The 18,395-nt window shown below is 30.3% G+C and overlaps 1 protein-coding gene across 1 annotated transcript; it reads right to left on the reverse strand.

Moving 5' to 3' along the window:
* Window positions 1-515: 515 nt before the first annotated feature.
* LOC130810673 (serine carboxypeptidase-like 2) lies at window positions 516-18,104 on the reverse strand. Its single transcript, XM_057676815.1, has 14 exons — window positions 17,938-18,104; window positions 16,986-17,128; window positions 14,851-14,927; window positions 14,234-14,356; window positions 13,159-13,261; window positions 10,931-10,968; window positions 8,854-8,955; window positions 8,674-8,760; window positions 8,085-8,240; window positions 3,363-3,434; window positions 1,934-2,055; window positions 1,717-1,830; window positions 929-974; window positions 516-769 (listed from the first exon to the last, which is right to left on the reverse strand). Exons 1-14 carry the CDS (start codon window positions 18,102-18,104, stop codon window positions 686-688), a joined length of 1,434 nt encoding a protein of 477 aa, XP_057532798.1. The 3' UTR covers window positions 516-685.
* Between the last annotated feature and the right edge of the window lie 291 nt (window positions 18,105-18,395).

Consider the following 18,395-nt stretch of genomic DNA (forward strand, 5'->3'; position numbering starts at 1 on the left):
AGCCCAACAATAGAAATTTTTAGCTCATGAACTTCATATTTTGAGGTCGTCTCACCATGAGACGATTTCATACAAGACAAGATGGAATTTTTTTACCAGGCATCTCCTATCCTCATTTTTTCCTTTTTGTCTTACCTTTGAAATTGAAGAAAATTTGGCCAAGCTCAAACTATATATATCCTTAATTATGGTTTTGGTGTTCCTTTAATTTTGTGGCATTAGAACTTATAATTATTATGAACTACTGATTTTGTATAAGAAACAAGATGCACATAATTTTCTCGGTCTATTTTTGTTCATTACAACATTTTGTAGAACACTTGATCTAAAATCGACATAATAATCCGAACAAACATTAAATTTAATATGATAAATATAAAATGATCTAGATACTTTTTACTAAATACTTTATAAAGAAATGTAAAGAAATATTTAGAATCATTAAGAAAAGAACCTAGATTAAGCTAGGTTTGTAGCACAACTAGCACCCACTTAGAAGCATTATGGAGTAAATGTTAGAGCAACATGAGTGATAATTAAAATTTGAGGGTTGTGACACAAAGACAAATTCGAGACACGAGCTCATAAAAAAACGTATTATGTAATTAAATATTTGTAATTTTATGAATATCATTTTGAGTTCATTATATAAATACGACTTTATTAGGATAAAGCAAGAAAAATATTAAAGAGGTTCGCCTTGAATCCATCTCCGAAACATGGAAGCACACTCTTTAGGTTTGTACTCTGGAGCCGTGTGTCCACCTCCCTACGTTAACACGTGAAAATAGATATCAACAATTTCTTAATTAATTTTTACTTTCATTCTTTAAAATTTACCTCATTTAAAAACTCTAGTAAAAATTAATTAAATAATGTAAATTTAAAAAGACAAAATAATATAGTAGCTAATGTTTTATGAACTAACCTTAACAGTTGCAAATGTCATCCTATTGGCATATGTTCTCGTGAATCTACATCAAACGAGAACTTTTAGAAAACAAATCTTATAAACACGAATCTTTTTATGTTAATATTAGGAAATTCACTAATTCTTAAATAAGACGATTTTACGGTGAGACCATTTTATCGGGTTGACTCAATATATATTTTTTATCTTAAAGTAATCACTTCTAACGTTAAAATGATTATTTACAATCTTAAAATATTCACCTTTTTTTAGTCTTAGAGTGATTAAATATAACCTTAAAACGATCACTTACCATAGAAGACGAGCTGCAGGAAATATTTGATATTCGAAACTAAGATTAATTTATAGATAAAAGATTCATATGACATCTATATTAGAATTGAGGATAAGCAAATTGTGAATAAGCAAATAGATAAAACGTTATTTTGTATTCACAATTAGTATATTATTATCATATAGTTTCCTAACTTAGGTTATTTGATTTTTTTTTGCAAGAATATCATGTACTCATGATATTTTGTCTTCACTAATGGTAAATTATCAACGAAAAAATAAAAAAAATACTACATTTTTTAGGGGAAATTATATTCTTAACTAAATAATTTTACATTTTTCTTCTAAACTCATCCCCTCCATATTCCTTTAACTCCTTTTTTATAATTCAAACAAAAAAATTTTAATCTTTTCAAATTCCTCCCCTTTTTCTCCTTCCACTTCTCTATTTAAAGTACGATCGTCAAATATAAAAAAAAATAAAAAATTAAAAGTGAAGATGTACTAATTACCCTGCCACTTGGTTATCAACAACCCATCTTCGCCAATCATCTACAATCGAATAATTCAAGGATCTTATCCATGCTTGGGTACCCAGGAATGGAACTATGATGTCATGATCTCCACTATTTTAAAAATAATTAATAGTAAATTAAATCAAGTGAAGAAATTTAAATTGTACAAAAATTGTAAAATTTAATAGATTAAAGTATAATAATGAGACCATACCTATATATTAAAGATCGAAACCCTTTAGCACTTAGTTTGACATGATATGGAACACTACTCAATATCTCGTATGAATACTTGGACAGATTATAATTGCATCTTTTCCATTCAACAAATGGTTCCTGTACTTGGGTTTTGTCAAAAAATAAAACTACTTAGATTTATTTACATTATTGCATGCATGATTTAATTAGAATTATGGTTACCATATATTTCATCTTCAGTGGTGTGGGATTGAAAACCTTTTTATTAAGAAACCAACTCAACTAAAGTTTAAGCTAATGGTCATAATTTCATGATATATTATATACTTTATCACGTCTCCTCATACGAGAGCCCTTTGAAGCTAGAAGTGTGGATACAACACATCTCATCCTCATCATAGTGTCAACTGTTAAGTATCACACTTGACATGAAGCAATGCTAATGAGATTCGAATATGTAACCCTAATTTCACATTAAGCTTTGATACCATAATTGATAATCAACTCAACCGATAAAAACTTAAGTTCACGGTTGAAATCTCATAATAATATATACTCTATGAGTTCTCATTATAGGAATAAAAATCAAAAAGGAAAAAGAGGCAAAGTTTAGTTCAATGTGGCTTTATCTTTAATGATTTGTTTCATTTCTTATGTCCCTTGTCTATGTGTTTGTGTACTTGGTTATATATATATATATATATATATATATATATATATATATATATATATATATATATATATATATATATATATATATATATATATGTTTTGGATCAAGTGAAAATAAATTAAAGTAATGAAAACTAAAAACATGTGTACATAAAAGATTAAATGGTGTACATATTTTGGTGACAATTTTGTAAATAATGAGACATTTTCTAAAAGGTGTACATACATGCGTAAAAGGCGTACATATTCGGGTGATATTTCTGTAAATAATATGTATTTTTTTCTTCACAAAAATATGTACACCTTATAAGATAGTATGTACACCCTTTTCTAAAATATGTATATTTCAATCTGATTTTCAGTTTTCACCACTTTAGTTGTTTTTATATATATATATATATATATATATATATATATATATAGGATTTTAAAATAAGAAGGATGAGAAGGATTTTTGTTTGATTTTATTTTGTTACTATATATACAAAAAAGATACTAAGTTATAAAGTAAGAACATTTTAAAAATTTATGTCACAGTTACTATTCTGTGTAACATAGTTACTTTTAAAATTATGTGTTTTTGGTTCAATCGTGACTATAAATTTTTTTATTTTAGTGAAATCAAGGGTATAAAGTCCTTACCCTTCTTATTTTCAACACCCTTCTCATTAGATCTCTCTCATATATATATATATATATGAAAGCATTATTTTAATACTAATTATAGAGCAACAAAAACATTATTAGTGTTTTATAATTAATAAAATACATACCTTGCGAACATGAAGAGCTTCTCGAACACTCACATCATTCATCCATCGTGGAGAAAGTAGATATCTTTCGTACTAATTAAAAAAGTGATGAGAGTATTAATTTATAAAAATGATTTATTTATTCAGAGAAAAAATTATAAATTTTGATACTACAAATTTAATAATTACGTAATTATATCAATGTACATTTTTTAATTTATTGAATATGTACAAATCTTTTAAATTGAGAATTTCGGCATTCAGTATACAAGCAATGCAAAAACAATAGGGCTTCTTGTTTATTATCTACTGAATGATCTAAATCTGTCAAAGAAACAAATTAATTTAAAGTTTAAATTAATAGTTAAAGCTTTAAGATATGTTATCTACTTAAATTACGCCCCTCATACTATAGCTTTTTAAGTTAGAAGTGTGGATATATCTTTAAATCCCAATTTCATACACAATTTTAAATATTTCACTTAAAACGAGGGGCGAATGAAATTTAAACTCATAATCTTTTGTCACATTGACTTCTAATACTATATTAAGGAGTCAATTCAACCAAAAGCTCAAGCGAATGGATAAAACCCCAAGATATATGTGAAAATTTGAAATGAATAAGCAAAAATATATAAAAAAAATCACATTATAGCCAACTTTTGAAACTATTTTCCAAGATAAGCAGTTTTTTCCCGAAACTGTAATTTGGTAATGTGCGTTTATTAACAGCGAACAATGACTGAAGGTCAATAAAATTCAAAGAGTTGGTTCACTGTTACTAACAACGAACAATGACTTTGACTAATTTTGACCTTCAGCCATTGTTCACTTCAATGTTAATAACAACAAACGTATATGTGGTAAATTCAGCAGCAGCTTCATCCTTCTTCATTTTCCCCATATTCATTAAACCCTAAACAGTTGTCGACACATACTCCCTCATTTTCCTCCATTAAAAAAGCTCAAACCTTCAATCAATCCCTTCCTCTTCCAATCCAACACTAGTAAAGTGGTCTAGTATATATGTAGAGTTGTCTAAGGTATATAATTCTTTGGTTTTTTGTATTTTTATCCGAAAATTAGGGTTTATGCAAGTTTGAATATTGTGTTCAAATGAAGGTTGTTGATTGTGCATTTACTACTCCTTTAGGTCATATTAACTTGATTAAGGTATGTATAATTAGATTTGTATTTATTTGTGCATTTTTTTGAGTTTTGATCTTCCTTATGAATTAACTTATTTAACAATTTTGCATAGCTGTTATGTTATAGTTAACTTGATTAATAATGTGTTGTAACAACTGTTATGTTATAGTTAACAATTAACAATTTTGTATAACTGTTATGTTATAGTTAACAATTTTGCATAGCTGTTATGTTATACTTAACAATTAACTTACTTAACAATTAATAATGTGTTGTAATGTTATAGTTGTTATACTTGTTTAAAAGTATTATAAGTATGTTGATAATCTTGACATTGTTGTTTGATAGTGTTATTTTGGGGATTAAGTTTGTGGATACTTTTATGTACTTATGTATTATGTAAGATGTTGTACTTTTTGATAATGCTATAAGGTTGTTCACTTTATTTTCGTGAATGGACTTGGTGATGATGTTGTTTGCGTATGCATTTATGTACAAATGTCATCATTTCATGTGACTATTGCATGTTTTTGGAATGGTTCAATTCGAACAAGAGTTAGCAATGTTGTGAATGTTACATTACTTCCAATCAAGTGATTGCCTAAGAGTACCTATTCCCTCTTTGAAGTCATACGTAGAAAAGATACCCTTAGGCAATGAAGTTGTGAATGTTACTTCCAATCGGAGAACACATGTACACCTCACATGCCACAAAGATTGTCACTAGAAACACTGAGAAGAAAACGCAATACTTGTCGTCGTTGTAGGAGTGAAGGTCATAACACTAGAACTTGCACATCTAGGTAATACTATATTATACACTTTACATTAACATTATAAACATTATACTCCACATACTTTGTATTATAAACATATACTTTAATATTATAAACATAAACAATATTACTATGTCTAATAAACATAAACATAAACATGAATTTTGTATTATAAACATATACTTTAATATCATAAACATAAACTAATACTTATTGCAACGGTAGTAAAGATGGATTCAACAGTTCCAAGACCCCACAATCCTAGTATCCTGCATATGCAAGACACTCATCGGTAGTGCGTTATGGGATGCCCAGGTTAGTTCATTTGATGAATATTTTATTAAAAATGGTCAATATCTCATTATGTTGTGTTTGCTGCTACAGGTTTCTGACACAGATACTATATATTGCAGGCATCTCCGTACCATGGGAGATAGACGCACAGTTATTCCTTACGTACAGCGAACGCAGTTATACTTCTTCCATCTCGTCGCGTACGGTAGGGTGGATCGTGCGTTGGTTACCGCTCTGGTGGAGAGATGGCGTCAAGAGACGAACACTTTCCACCTTCTTTTAGGTGAGGCTACCATTACTCTCCTTATTGTAAGTTGTATTGACACGACTTCCCATCGAGGCACATGCCCCGTGTACTGTTGGACGCCAGCTAAATAGCTGGCGAGATTTGGTCGAGAGGGTACTTAGAGTGCGACCTCCGGTAGACATAGTCCGAGGGAGAGGGTTGCGCGTTACATAGTTAGCGCAGAACTCCTCGCACCTCCCTAAAGGTGTTGATGAGGTCACTATAGAGAGGTATGCTAAGGCGTATATATTTTACTTGCTTGGTGCGGTCTTGTTTGCCAACAAGACTGATAGTCAAGTACAGATTCTGTACTTGACGTTGCTTGATGCGCCCTGGGAACGTATTGCTGGATACAGTTGGGGTTTCGCAATCCTAGGCTATCTGTACAGACAACTATGCGGTGCTTCACGGAGGAACGTAAAAGAGAAAACTAGACCACTAGTTATACTCCAGGTAATTAAACTTACAAATTATGATTGTTTTATTTCTCAATACGTTTCGATTCCTACATTGACTTATTTATGTATAATTGTTATAGCTTTGGGCTTGAGAGCACGTTCTCATTGGGCAACCAATGAGAACTGTTGGACCTGGTGTTAACAATCAATCCCCCTCCAAAGGTTCTATATGGATCTCGATGTACATATGCGCGACGCACAAGGACTCACACCAGATCTGGTGTGGGATTCTTTCGTGATCATTTGGATCTATTACGAGCAGACTAGGTAAATGCTTCACTATTTAACATCATTACTATCATGTAGCATAATTTATTAATTGCTTCTTAACTTGTAGTTTTGTTGGGACTCGTACTCCACTGAGGCATATGTCGCGTTACCTTATCACTCAGGCATAATGTCGGGTGCGTGAAGAACCTCTGTACCATTAATTTGCTTCGACTATGCTTTGACATAGTAGAAGCACATCTTCCCGAGTGCGGATTTCGCCAGTATGGGATGGTACAAGGCATCACCCCGCCATGTGACACGGAGGTTGAGCTCTAGTCGGGACCCGAAGAACTGGCTTGAGATCAATGGGCGACACATCGCTCGCTGGGATAGACGGTTGGAGCTGCTGGCGCAAGGTGCACCAATTGATGCTGCAGGCACACCTACTTCTCCGAATTTACATGGTGTGGTTCCTCTCCATTACTCGCCGATGGATGACACCACGAGATATCATCGCAGCAGCTCAGTACGCCCCCGCCGCGCCGATGATGACACAGTTTGTAAGTATTCTTCCATGTTGAATTATTAAACATACAACTTACATAATATAACTTTATTTCACGATCAAATGATTTGTAAGCACAAGGCGTCGCATGTGTGATCAGCTCCAGTCAAGAGAAGCCAGTACGGAAGATTGCCCAAGGCATTCTCCTAGGGACCCAATTCCAGCACTTCATTCCAGAAGTGGTTGCGCCGGAGACCTCAGGGGACGTGCAGAGGGAATCTCCTCCTCACGAAGACGTACATTTGGAGGAGGTCGACCTGACGTACCCCCAGGATGTTGTGGGGTCCTCACAGGGTGCAGGAACATCCCAAGGTGCGGGGTCGTCCCAGTATCAATCACCTCCCCTCCCCGAGCGCAGCTAGAGAGGGCGCAAGAGGAGGATGAGCATTAGTGTATAGTGTGTAGTATATCGAACATTTGAGTGTATTAAACATTTGTAATATTTTGACATTTGTATATAGTTTGTACATATATGTAAATGTATATATGTTTATTTGTCGTGTTTAGCATATGATTATCACGAATAGAATGCTATTGCTCGGATATTTTGACGATGAATCATTCCGCCTTGAATCATGCCTTGAATCATGTAAATGTATATAGTTCATAATAATAATAGTAATAATAACATGCCTTGAATCAGGGTGTTACTAACAGGTCAAAACAGGTCAAGCCTCTGTTCGCTGTTAGTAACAGCGAACATACCCCTTGATTTTTTTTGACTTTCTCCCTCAGTTCGCTGTTAGTAACAGCGAGTGTACCCAAACCACAGGTCTGAGAAAAAACTGCTTATTTTGGAAAATAGTTTCAAAAGTTGGCTATAATGTGATTTTTTATACATACTTTTGCTTAGTTGTTTCAAATTTTCGATATTTGTTAAAGGAATCAAAAGAACAAAGAAAAGAACAAAATTTGTCATACAACCAAAGGTATATATAGCTAATTATTAATAAGTTTTGAATTATAATTATAATTATACGTAATAATATAATGCTTAAAACTTACACGACAATTGAAGGCACCAAGTTGTTTGGGATGAAGCATGTTCTTGTCATTGTCAACTACAAGTCTTCTATTTGTATGAGAGATTTCAGGCAGTCTTAGGGATTTAATATTGCAATAATTTTCGATTACCATTACGGTAGTTATTCCGATAAGGCCCTATAATTCCACCCACAAAAGTTAAACTTTTTTAGAAAGATTTTAAATATATATAAATAAGTAATTAAATTTTATACAAAGGGGTATGATCATAGTTACATGGAGCTAGAACCAATCATGTTTCGCGATCTGGGAAGTCCACTTCCAATCACCAAGAAACACAATCCAAAACGCTCAAGGTAATGTCCCGATGTAGAAGACGACCTTTTTTAAAAATATTTTGGCCTTCATTTACAAATGAAAGAAAAAGAACGGTGGAAAAAACGAGATCAAATCTAGAGATGACATAATGTATCTTGTACATAATGTATCTCGTACCCAATCGTTTCCAAGTCAATCTAGGTCGCATTCCTTGTTTCCGTTTCCGTTCCCCAATTAATGCATGGGTCATGGGTGTGATAGAACAAAATTAAAAATGCAAAGTTATGCTCACCCATTCAAAAGTTTTGATCTGCTTTTTACACTCTTTGTTGCTTTCGTCCACCATTTGATACTTACCTCCACAAGTTCTTTGTATTGACTATTGAAAATAAACACAAGGTAAGGCAAGTTGGAACCCTAAAAATAAAGATATAACCCTGAATTTTTAAGGTATATTGGTAAAGAACATTACCTCATAAAATTCATCAGAAATGAAGCCCATGCCATGGGCAAAAGCAACTTGATAATTTCCATCGATAAGTTTATCAGTGGCAGGATTTCCCAAGATATAACCCTGAATGGACAAACATTACACATTTAAAATATATTCAAAACTCAATAGTGGTTGTATTGATTTGTGGAACTGTTGAAGTTGAGTGTGCGGGAACTATAGAAATGATACCGAAACTCAATTTTAAAAATTGTCTTTTGATTTCCAGTTTATCCCATAAATTACTTTCCAGAAGTATTAGGTAACTAACTAGAGAACTTGATGTATTATACTATTATGAGTTTTAATGGTTGTTTTGTGCAAGATGCTCAAATCGGAAAGATTATTGGATATGGTACTGAACAAAAGGGATTTTACCATGTTGATGAGGTGATTAATGGTTGTGCAATGCTTGTTCATGGGTCTACTGAACAACAGTTATGGATGTAACATCGTCACTTAGGTCACCCTTCCCTAAGATATCTAGAATAACCTTTTCCATCTTTAAAGTTAGTAAGTTTTCTTCAGATTAGAAAACATGTGTATTAGGTAAAAGTCATAAACATTTTTATTCTAATTGCTACACTCATATTGACAAACCAATTGTCTTAATTCACTCAGGTGTTTTATTAATCATGGTTTCTCTTGTTTTCTTAATTTATAAATTGATAATTGTATTCGTATGAGTTGGGTTTATTTCTTAAACAAAAATCTAAAGTGTTAAGTGTGTTTGTGAATTTTTATCAACAAATGGTCTTATTCATCAAAACTCTTATTCAAGAACTCCTCAACAAAATGGAGTAGTTGAACGTAAAATTTGTACTCTTCTATAAATCACTAGAGCACTTATGTTTAAATCTCAAGTACCACGAGTCTTTTTGGCCTGAAGCTATTGCCACAATCATGTAACAAATCGTCTTCCTACCAAGAAACTTAAATTTCAAACTCTTCTTGAATCCCTTGGTTTTTTTATGTCAATTTCACCCACTCATAATCAACCAACACGTCTCTTTGGGTGCATAGTATATGTTTATCTTCTGAAATAATAAATTTCTACCTAGGGAAATTTGTTGGGTACGATTCATTCCAAAAAGGATATTGATGTTTTGATCTACAATGGATTGTAATTTCATTGAAAATTCATACTATTATCACCACCTTCGACATGAAGGGGAGAGTCCTTGTGATGATCTAAGTTGGCTGACATATTCTATAGAATAGAGCAAGAAAGTGACACCTTTGTTATTGCTTTTAAAGATATAGTATATCCTTCTTCACCATCTTTAACATATTCACATGTCCCTACTTTTGCATCTGATGAGCATTTGTCTGATGTGAATCTTGATATGGAGGAAATGTAAGGAGAGGTAATTGGTTACAATAGGATGTTAAGCAGAGTGTTGAACAAACTAATGATTGTATGACACAATTACATGAACAATTCCTCGAGAATGAACCTTCTAACAGGTACCAATTACCTCCCAAGAGTACTAGTGCAATTCCTCCAAATATCTTGATAAATGTTTTATTAAAGGAAAATTTTCCAAAAGAGCTAATGCTTTTCATAATGCCTTATATTCAGTTTATATTCCCAGAACTGCTGAATTAGCTCTCAAAAGTGAACAATGATAAAAGATATACTCAAACTTATAGGGGTAGACTCTTTAGAAACTTTTTCTCTAGTTGTAAAGATTATTGATTCTATTCGTGTATTATAGTATGTTGTAGCTACGTTAGATTGGTCTCTTAATAAACTTGATGTTAAAAATGTTTTTCTTCATGTAGAAATTGAGGAAGAAGTATGTATGGGAGACACCTTCAGGTATTTTTCAATGATTAGGCGTGATGTTGAAAATATTTTGTAACTTATATTAATCTAAATAAATGCACTTATTATTTATATTATTTCTAGGATCTTTCTATCTTTTTTCTTTACCTTCTAAATCTTGATCTAAATACGTTTAATATAATTTTTATTTGATACATTCAAATTTCAAAAGCTATAATCTATCATTAAAAAAATATAAATAGAAGTTTAAAGAGAGATAGAAGTCCTAGCCTTGAGATTCAGGTATGGTTGTAGTCCATTTTCATTACCTATATAAGAACAAGCAGCACATTTAATTACAAATATCAACATTTAAATCGCAAATACATGTAAAGTTTTCTTTGGATGAAATACATATTTTATGGAGTATAATTTAATGGAATATAATTATTTTCACACGATATTATTTATTTTTAATATATTATGTTAATATTTAGTTTGCTTAGTTAGGGAATATTATTATTTTGTATTTCTCTTGTTGCATAAGATAAACTTTGTACATGTCTTTATATTCCCTATCCAATGAATGAAATGAGAAAACAAATAATCTAATAAAATTAACGATTTGAATAGATTACTTTACATCAATCTAAAATTAAAAAATAACTTGTTCTTGTTAAAAAATCCTAATTATGATTTGGACTGTTAGCTCATTTACGTTCTAAAATTGATTTTATTAATTTTCACATTATTCACACATAAGTTTGGCCATATTTTTTAAAAATATATTAAACAAAATGTTAAAAAATGTCCTGGTTACATCCACTAATAAATATGATACTTCTGTAATTTATTGTAAAATAAAATAAAAAGATGCCAAATGGCTAAAAATGTGTGTTGCAAATTGCAATTAGCAAAAGAAGTGAATATTTTAAATAAAAAAATATAATTTTAAGTTAATGTTTATGTTAATGTTATGATTTCATTTAAAAATCTTCTAAATTTGACTCAAATTAAGTATTTAAAAATTTTAATTTTATGTCCTTTTTATTTATGTGAATTGTGAAGTTGCATAAAAAGTTTGTTATTAGTTTCATCTCACTTAATGAGATTAGGATAATGTAATGGAATGAAATTTACATGAACAGTTTCATTTCCAATTTCTAACTCTGTCATTTAATCCCTGATATTAGAAGGTTAAATCCACAATGAAAATTAACAAATTTGAAAAGTTAAACACACACAAATAGGGCTAAAAATTCACCTATAAAGATTTCATCCATCATCTATTTCGAATAATTTTGCTAGAATTGTAAATAAAATCCCAAATTTTTTTTACAAACCTAACTTACACAATTGTCAATTCAATCAAAATAAAGAGTAAATATTCAAAATAGCCGCATACAAACTAAGAATAAGATGAATACATAAGTAAATTAATCATATAGAAGTACTAATTAAGAAAAACGTTCAAAATAAATACCTTCAAGGTTCAAAGAAAAAGCGTAATGTCATCAATGGTGATTGGAGATTAAAGTGATAAAGAATCGACAATGGTAGCATCGGTGGTCGGTGGATGACCGGTTATGGCAACCGTGAAGAGAGGGAAGGGATTTGGGAGTTGAAAAATCGGTGAAAGGGTTTTGTGAGTAAGAGTTGTCTGTCTTTTAAGAGTCGAATGCAAACCATTATCATTTCGTATTATTTAATATATCTGGTTCATAAAAATAAAAAATTAAGTGAATTGCAAATAAATTCATTAAATCTTTTTGACTATAAGTAATGTTTGAATAATTCAATATTATTTTCTGTTGGTGAATAAAATATAAGTCCACTATTATTAGACTAAAAGTCACACTCATTAGAAGCCCACTAAAAGCCTCTATATATATAACTCTTACAAGGTAAGTTAAAATAATGATATTTTCACTAAGCTAAGCAAAACACTTTATCACTCCAAAAATACTATTATACATCATAGTAGCTTCAAGGACCTCACATTAAGATAAAATTTTAAGTAGTAATTCACCTTGCATATAAGCCCTAGAAGCCCACTAAGAGCCCTATATATATAACTCTTAGGTGGATTACTACTTAAAACTGTATCTTGACGTGAGATCCTTGAAGCTACTATGATGTATAGTAGTATTTTTAGAGTGATAAAGTATTTTACATAGCTTAGTGAAAATATCATTCCCTTTAACTTACCTCCTAAAAATTATACATAGAGACTCTTAATGGGCTTCTAGTGAATGTTACTTTTAGCCTAATAATAGTGGGCTTATATTTTATTCACCAACATTTTCGATAGTATAAGTAATACTTGTATAATTCCCGAGTAAAAAGTATTTTTTAGATTGTTATTTTAAATTAATATATATTATATTATGAAGCGCTCTAAAACTGTTTGTTAGATATATGTGGAGTATTATGAAACTACAATATTAAGAATCGATTATTATCAGAAAAAAAAAAGGATAAACAATGATCTCAAATACAAAGGATCATATTTGTCTTACCTGAAATCATATCGACAAAATAGAGTGGAAGAGGAAACCCCGAATATGAATCCCCACCAAGGTACAACGCATTTGAAAGAAATTGTGGATGATTCAATAACCACTACATTTAAATAACATTGTTATATATTGCATATTAAAATGAAATTTAAAAAGTTTATAAATAAATAGAAAAAATAAAGGAAATTTCTATATGATGACATATAATAAAAAAAAAAAAAAAAAAACTTATAAGTTTGGTTATACGCTCGTGGTAATATTTTTTATATATTTCCATTTGGTAGCATTAAAATTCAAAGTTTATACACTTTATAACAAAATCAGTTAAATTTTTGTCAAAAATAAAGGAAAAGACAAATATGCCCTTATTTACTCTTATCTTAAGTATTTAAAATCTTTTTTAAAAAAGGAAAACTTAAACATAATCTTTCACCCAGTCTGCCGCTTCTATCTGTTTGATTTGTGATATTAAATTATGGTAATGAGAATAATCTATAGTGTAAAATTTCATCAAAAGTTCCATATCCTTCCCATATAATAATGAAACTTTGATCATAAAAAAGTTTTTTTTGTTTACAAATGTCCATTACCACCTAATATCACATTTCCCAATGGTAATGCACTGCAATGAATTTTATGTATAAAATGAGATGATTGAAGTTGGACAAGCATGACCATCAAAGTAATCAAAAGATTTTTCAACGAAAATTACACTAGCTTTTTATTTCCATTATCACCATTTATTACCACCTACCAAACGGGCTGTAAATGTCTAGTGTCTAGGGAGGAGGCATGGTTGTAGGGTGGAGGCCGATGATGGGTTAAGGAAGGATGAAAGTTTTTCGTTTTTTAAGTTATAAAATAAAATAGAAAACCGAAGAAAATTTAAATAATATTTAAAATGTTAATAGAATCTTTATGGAATAAATTTTAATGAAATTTGCTATGATGTAGAAAACTTTGATAATTTGTTGTAATGTTGTGGAAAAATATAAAAAAATGCTACAACTAGTGCCAATAAACCTTAATGGTATCATTTAGAATTTTCAAAAATAAATATATGTAAAGTACTTACCTTTCGAAGAAATTCATTGAGATTACGAGATGCCTTAAAATCACCGGTATATTTTGCATGAGTAGTAGTACCATAAGAATAGCCGGTACCCACTGGAGAGTCCATAAATAGTATGCTTGCACTCTTGTTATGTAGGAGTATATGAAAATTAGAAGGATGGTTTTCACAAGTAGTAAAATGCATACAAGAGTGTAAATGAATTGTGAGGCTAATATCATTGATTTTAGCGTTTGGCTGAGTTGGTCAATTTATCATTCTAACTTCTAATATCATATCGACTTATCGAGTGACCATCTCAACTGTATCGCTTGCACAGATCTTAATACAACTTAAAAGTCAAATAATTTTAATTGTGAGTTTTTAAAAAATCCAAAAAGTTGATATTTAGAAAATATATATTATGATGAGATCCCACATGAATATGATTTTCATATAGATCGATGAGAAATTATAATTAAAGTTCGAAACTAAACTTTATAAATTTTATTTGAGAGTAATAACATATGAAAATAGAGTAGATATTTCTTAAAATATACTAAAAATTTGTATGCATTAGAATTCTTTTACTTGTATTGTATACTTATATACTCTATAAGTCAATAGAACTATTTACATACCTTAGTCCATGAATATTGCCTCAAAATCACCTTTGGTAGAATTTCAAAATTATCTGTATCTTCTAATTGTATAGGTCCTACACATTATAAATCTTATACTTAAGTAATTAAATAACTAAATTCTTATTTATTGTCACTTTTTATCTTAAAATTTCTTTATGGGCCCTAAGTAGGTTTGTCACTGTTTGTGGATCCGCATGTGGAGCGTCAAACATGACTTTGGAGTAAAGATTGAATAAAATAAACCTTTTTTTTTAAATAATTTTCAAATAAGTTTTGAAATATTTTCATTTTTAAAATAAGTGTTTTTATTTCTGAGCCTAAGGTAAGGTTTATTTGTTGTTACTAGTTATGAACAAATGAAAAAATTTATCACGATTTTGTTCGTTGTTACTAACACCGAATAAAAGGGATTAAGAGAGACAATGCCATAACATTTGAAGGGACAAAAAAAACTAAAAATAATGCTTGTTCGCTGTTATGAACAACGAACAAACTATCTGTTATTTTTTAGTCCCTTCAAACGTTATGACATTATGTCTCTTTTGTTCACTTTTAATTAATAGCAACGAACAAAGTCGTGATAATTTTTATTCTCTTGTTCGTTGTTACTAACAACGAACAACAACCCTAACCTTAGGCTCGGACAGAAAGACGTTTATTTTAGGAATTAAAATTTCCCGTAAGAGCTTTTTTATAAAAAAGTTTATTTTATTCAATCTTTCACTTTTGAGTGTCTTTATTTAGATATAGGGTTTGTTTGGTAAATGATTGTTAGTTGGAGTTATTGATTTGTGAATTTGTCCAACTGAAAATATTAGTTGATAAGTCAGTTGATTAACCCAGCTGCTAAAAAATGTTTGACAAAAGTTATTTGTTGGCTTTTGGTGTTTATTAGAGAAAACTACAGATGTTTAAAACAGATCCAACAATCCAATGTTTACCTGACCTTGTAGCCGAACCCGACTTGACCCAATTTCAAAATGAATTTCAAATTATATAAATACTAAAGTGGACGCAAACCCTAATTTTTTTACTGTTTAACTGACATAAAAAGTCAAAAGTAAAATACAATCAAAAAGCCAAGACCTTCTAATTTATTTTTGGACGCCATTGAAAAAAATAAAAAAAAAGCCCCAAAAAAGTACCCTTTTTATTTTGTATTCTTGATAATTTAACTATTTTATAAAAAAAAGTCTCTAATAATACATATTACATAGCAAAAAATATTAACTATATCTTAATTATATTCAAGTTGAAAACGATCGCCAAATACTTACGATGTTAAGAACAAACAACAATGAGCAAAATTAAGTTTGACAAAGTAACAAACAAGGACACAAAGATTTAAGGAGGTTCACCCAATGATGGCTACGTCCTCCGTGGTGTGTAGTTTATGTTTATATTATATCAAATGAATACAAACAACACTTCAATATGAAGAATTACAATTGAGATAGAGATAACAACAATAGGCTATGTGTTTGGCTTAAGGGTTGTGTTTGATGTGTTTTGCATACTTGAAGTGTGGGTATGAGAGCCCTATTTATAGTGCTAGGTACTTGAAGATGAATGGCTCACATAAATACATAGTTAATTTAGGGTAATGAATACTATGAAATAACTCTAAGAACTTGAAAAGGCATTATCTCAAGAGTCACACACATGAGACTCTTCACCTTAATCTTCATTAACACCAATAATTCCCATGAATACTCTTCACCTTATTACACCCTTTTGGATTCCACAACTCAAGAGTCACACACATGAATTCAACCCTTTAATGTGCACTCAAGTCACACATTAGTATACTATCATTTATAATCACATTAGTATACTACCATTCATAACACAAGTTAATATAAAACTTATATAGAAAAATATATATTTTGGGCCCCTAAAAAATTTAGAACCCTAGACCACAGTCTGCTTTGTCCTTACTAATCAAGGGCCATATAAAAAGCATATAAACAGCTAATTATCAAACACCTCGTACTTATACTTGGACCATTTATGTTTTACATTATATCATTCTCTACCTTCATGTAGTCGATTTTTTAGAGAATGTATTGAGAGATATTGGTAACGAGCTATGCATTTTAGGTGGGACAAATGTTAAAGAAGAAAGAGAGTACCAATTTCGTAAAGGATGGCGGACATGCCAGAGCATAAAGGACCTCCGGGCAGCCAAACTAGGAGCGGATCTTCCTTTGGATTATTTTCCGACTCAAAGAAATAGTAGAACAATTGTATATCACCTCTCTCTACCCCGATGTATCTATTTGCAAAAAATTAAGGCCACATAATAAATGCTAGATACAATTACAGACATATAATACTTATCCTTTGTTCTGAAATAGTCGTTACATTTCTGTTATTTACACTATTCATCATTTAAACTTATTTTATGTATTACGATTAATGTGTAAGAAAAAATGTAGTCATGTGAGATCTAGTTTGAATCGTCTAATCACATACTTTTATAATATTAACTTCTTATAATTTTTAGATGTGTATAATTTAATGTATAAATAATTAAAATATCACATTGGATTGCGTAAAAAGTTAAATATAGCAAGTATGATGGAACGGAGCAATAAGATATCATCTCAAAATCATATGATATTAAAGTTACACATTGTTTTTAATCCATGAGATGTGGGAAAACTATCCCATGACATCCCCTTACATGCGAATCATCGTCAAATTTGCAAAAGTATAGAAAAATAAAAAATAAAAGGACTATACATATATTATTTATGAAAAATTTTCCAAAATTATAAATTATATATTAAACTCATCAGATTGACTATTTTTTAATAATCACATCTTTAATAGATATTTGCTCTCAGCATATCCGATATAGGAGGGGAGGGGAGGGGTGGGGCTGTGGACTTGTGATGGTTCGGGGTTGGAACTGTGTGGATCATATCACTAGGTATGCATGGAGCAAATACATTAGCAAGTGTATGTTGAATTACTAGATAATAATCCAAAGGTAGGATTATTCGAAGCGGATATATTTTCGACAATTTTTCTAATTATTAATATACATGTTTATGCAATAAAGTTTAAAAAATTACTTACCCAGTTTCAAGTGAGAAAGGAAGAGGACCATCAAAGCCAGGGAGGTATTTAACCTTATGAGAGTGAGATTCAGCAGCATGAAATTCTGAATTTAACAAAATGCATGTAATAATAAAAATAAAATGAATTATAAGTAATGTATAGAAGCTTAAGTTGACACTTCTCATTTTCTTCAGCCTCTTTCTTTGATCTTGTTGGAACTCAATTTCACTATTTCATCTATATATATATATATATATATATATATATATATATATATATATATATATATATATATATTATATATATATATATATATATATATATATATATATATATATATATATATATTGATATTTTATATTTCTTTTTAATTTTTTATATTGATATATTGTCCTCTGTTTTTTAATAGCTATAATTTCTTGAAAAAGATTTCGCATAAAAAAAAAAGTGTAGCTATTTTAAAAAATAGAAACTAA

The sequence above is a fragment of the Amaranthus tricolor genome, chromosome 1 (assembly GCF_026212465.1).
Source record: "Amaranthus tricolor cultivar Red isolate AtriRed21 chromosome 1, ASM2621246v1, whole genome shotgun sequence".
Taxonomy (NCBI): Eukaryota; Viridiplantae; Streptophyta; class Magnoliopsida; order Caryophyllales; family Amaranthaceae; genus Amaranthus; species Amaranthus tricolor.

What these genes read in the sequence shown, in the direction of transcription:
- LOC130810673 (XM_057676815.1), bottom strand. Translation starts at nt 18,104, where the DNA reads ATGAGAAGTGTCAACTTAAGCTTCTATACATTACTTATAATTCATTTT. An exon ending in TTTCTGATGAATTTTATGAG is followed by an intron (nt 8,761 to 8,853) that starts GTAATGTTCTTT and finishes TATTTTCAATAG; the next exon opens with TCAATACAAAGAACTTGTGG. An exon ending in AAGCTCTTCATGTTCGCAAG is followed by an intron (nt 2,056 to 3,362) that starts GTATGTATTTTA and finishes ACCCAAGTACAG; the next exon opens with GAACCATTTGTTGAATGGAA.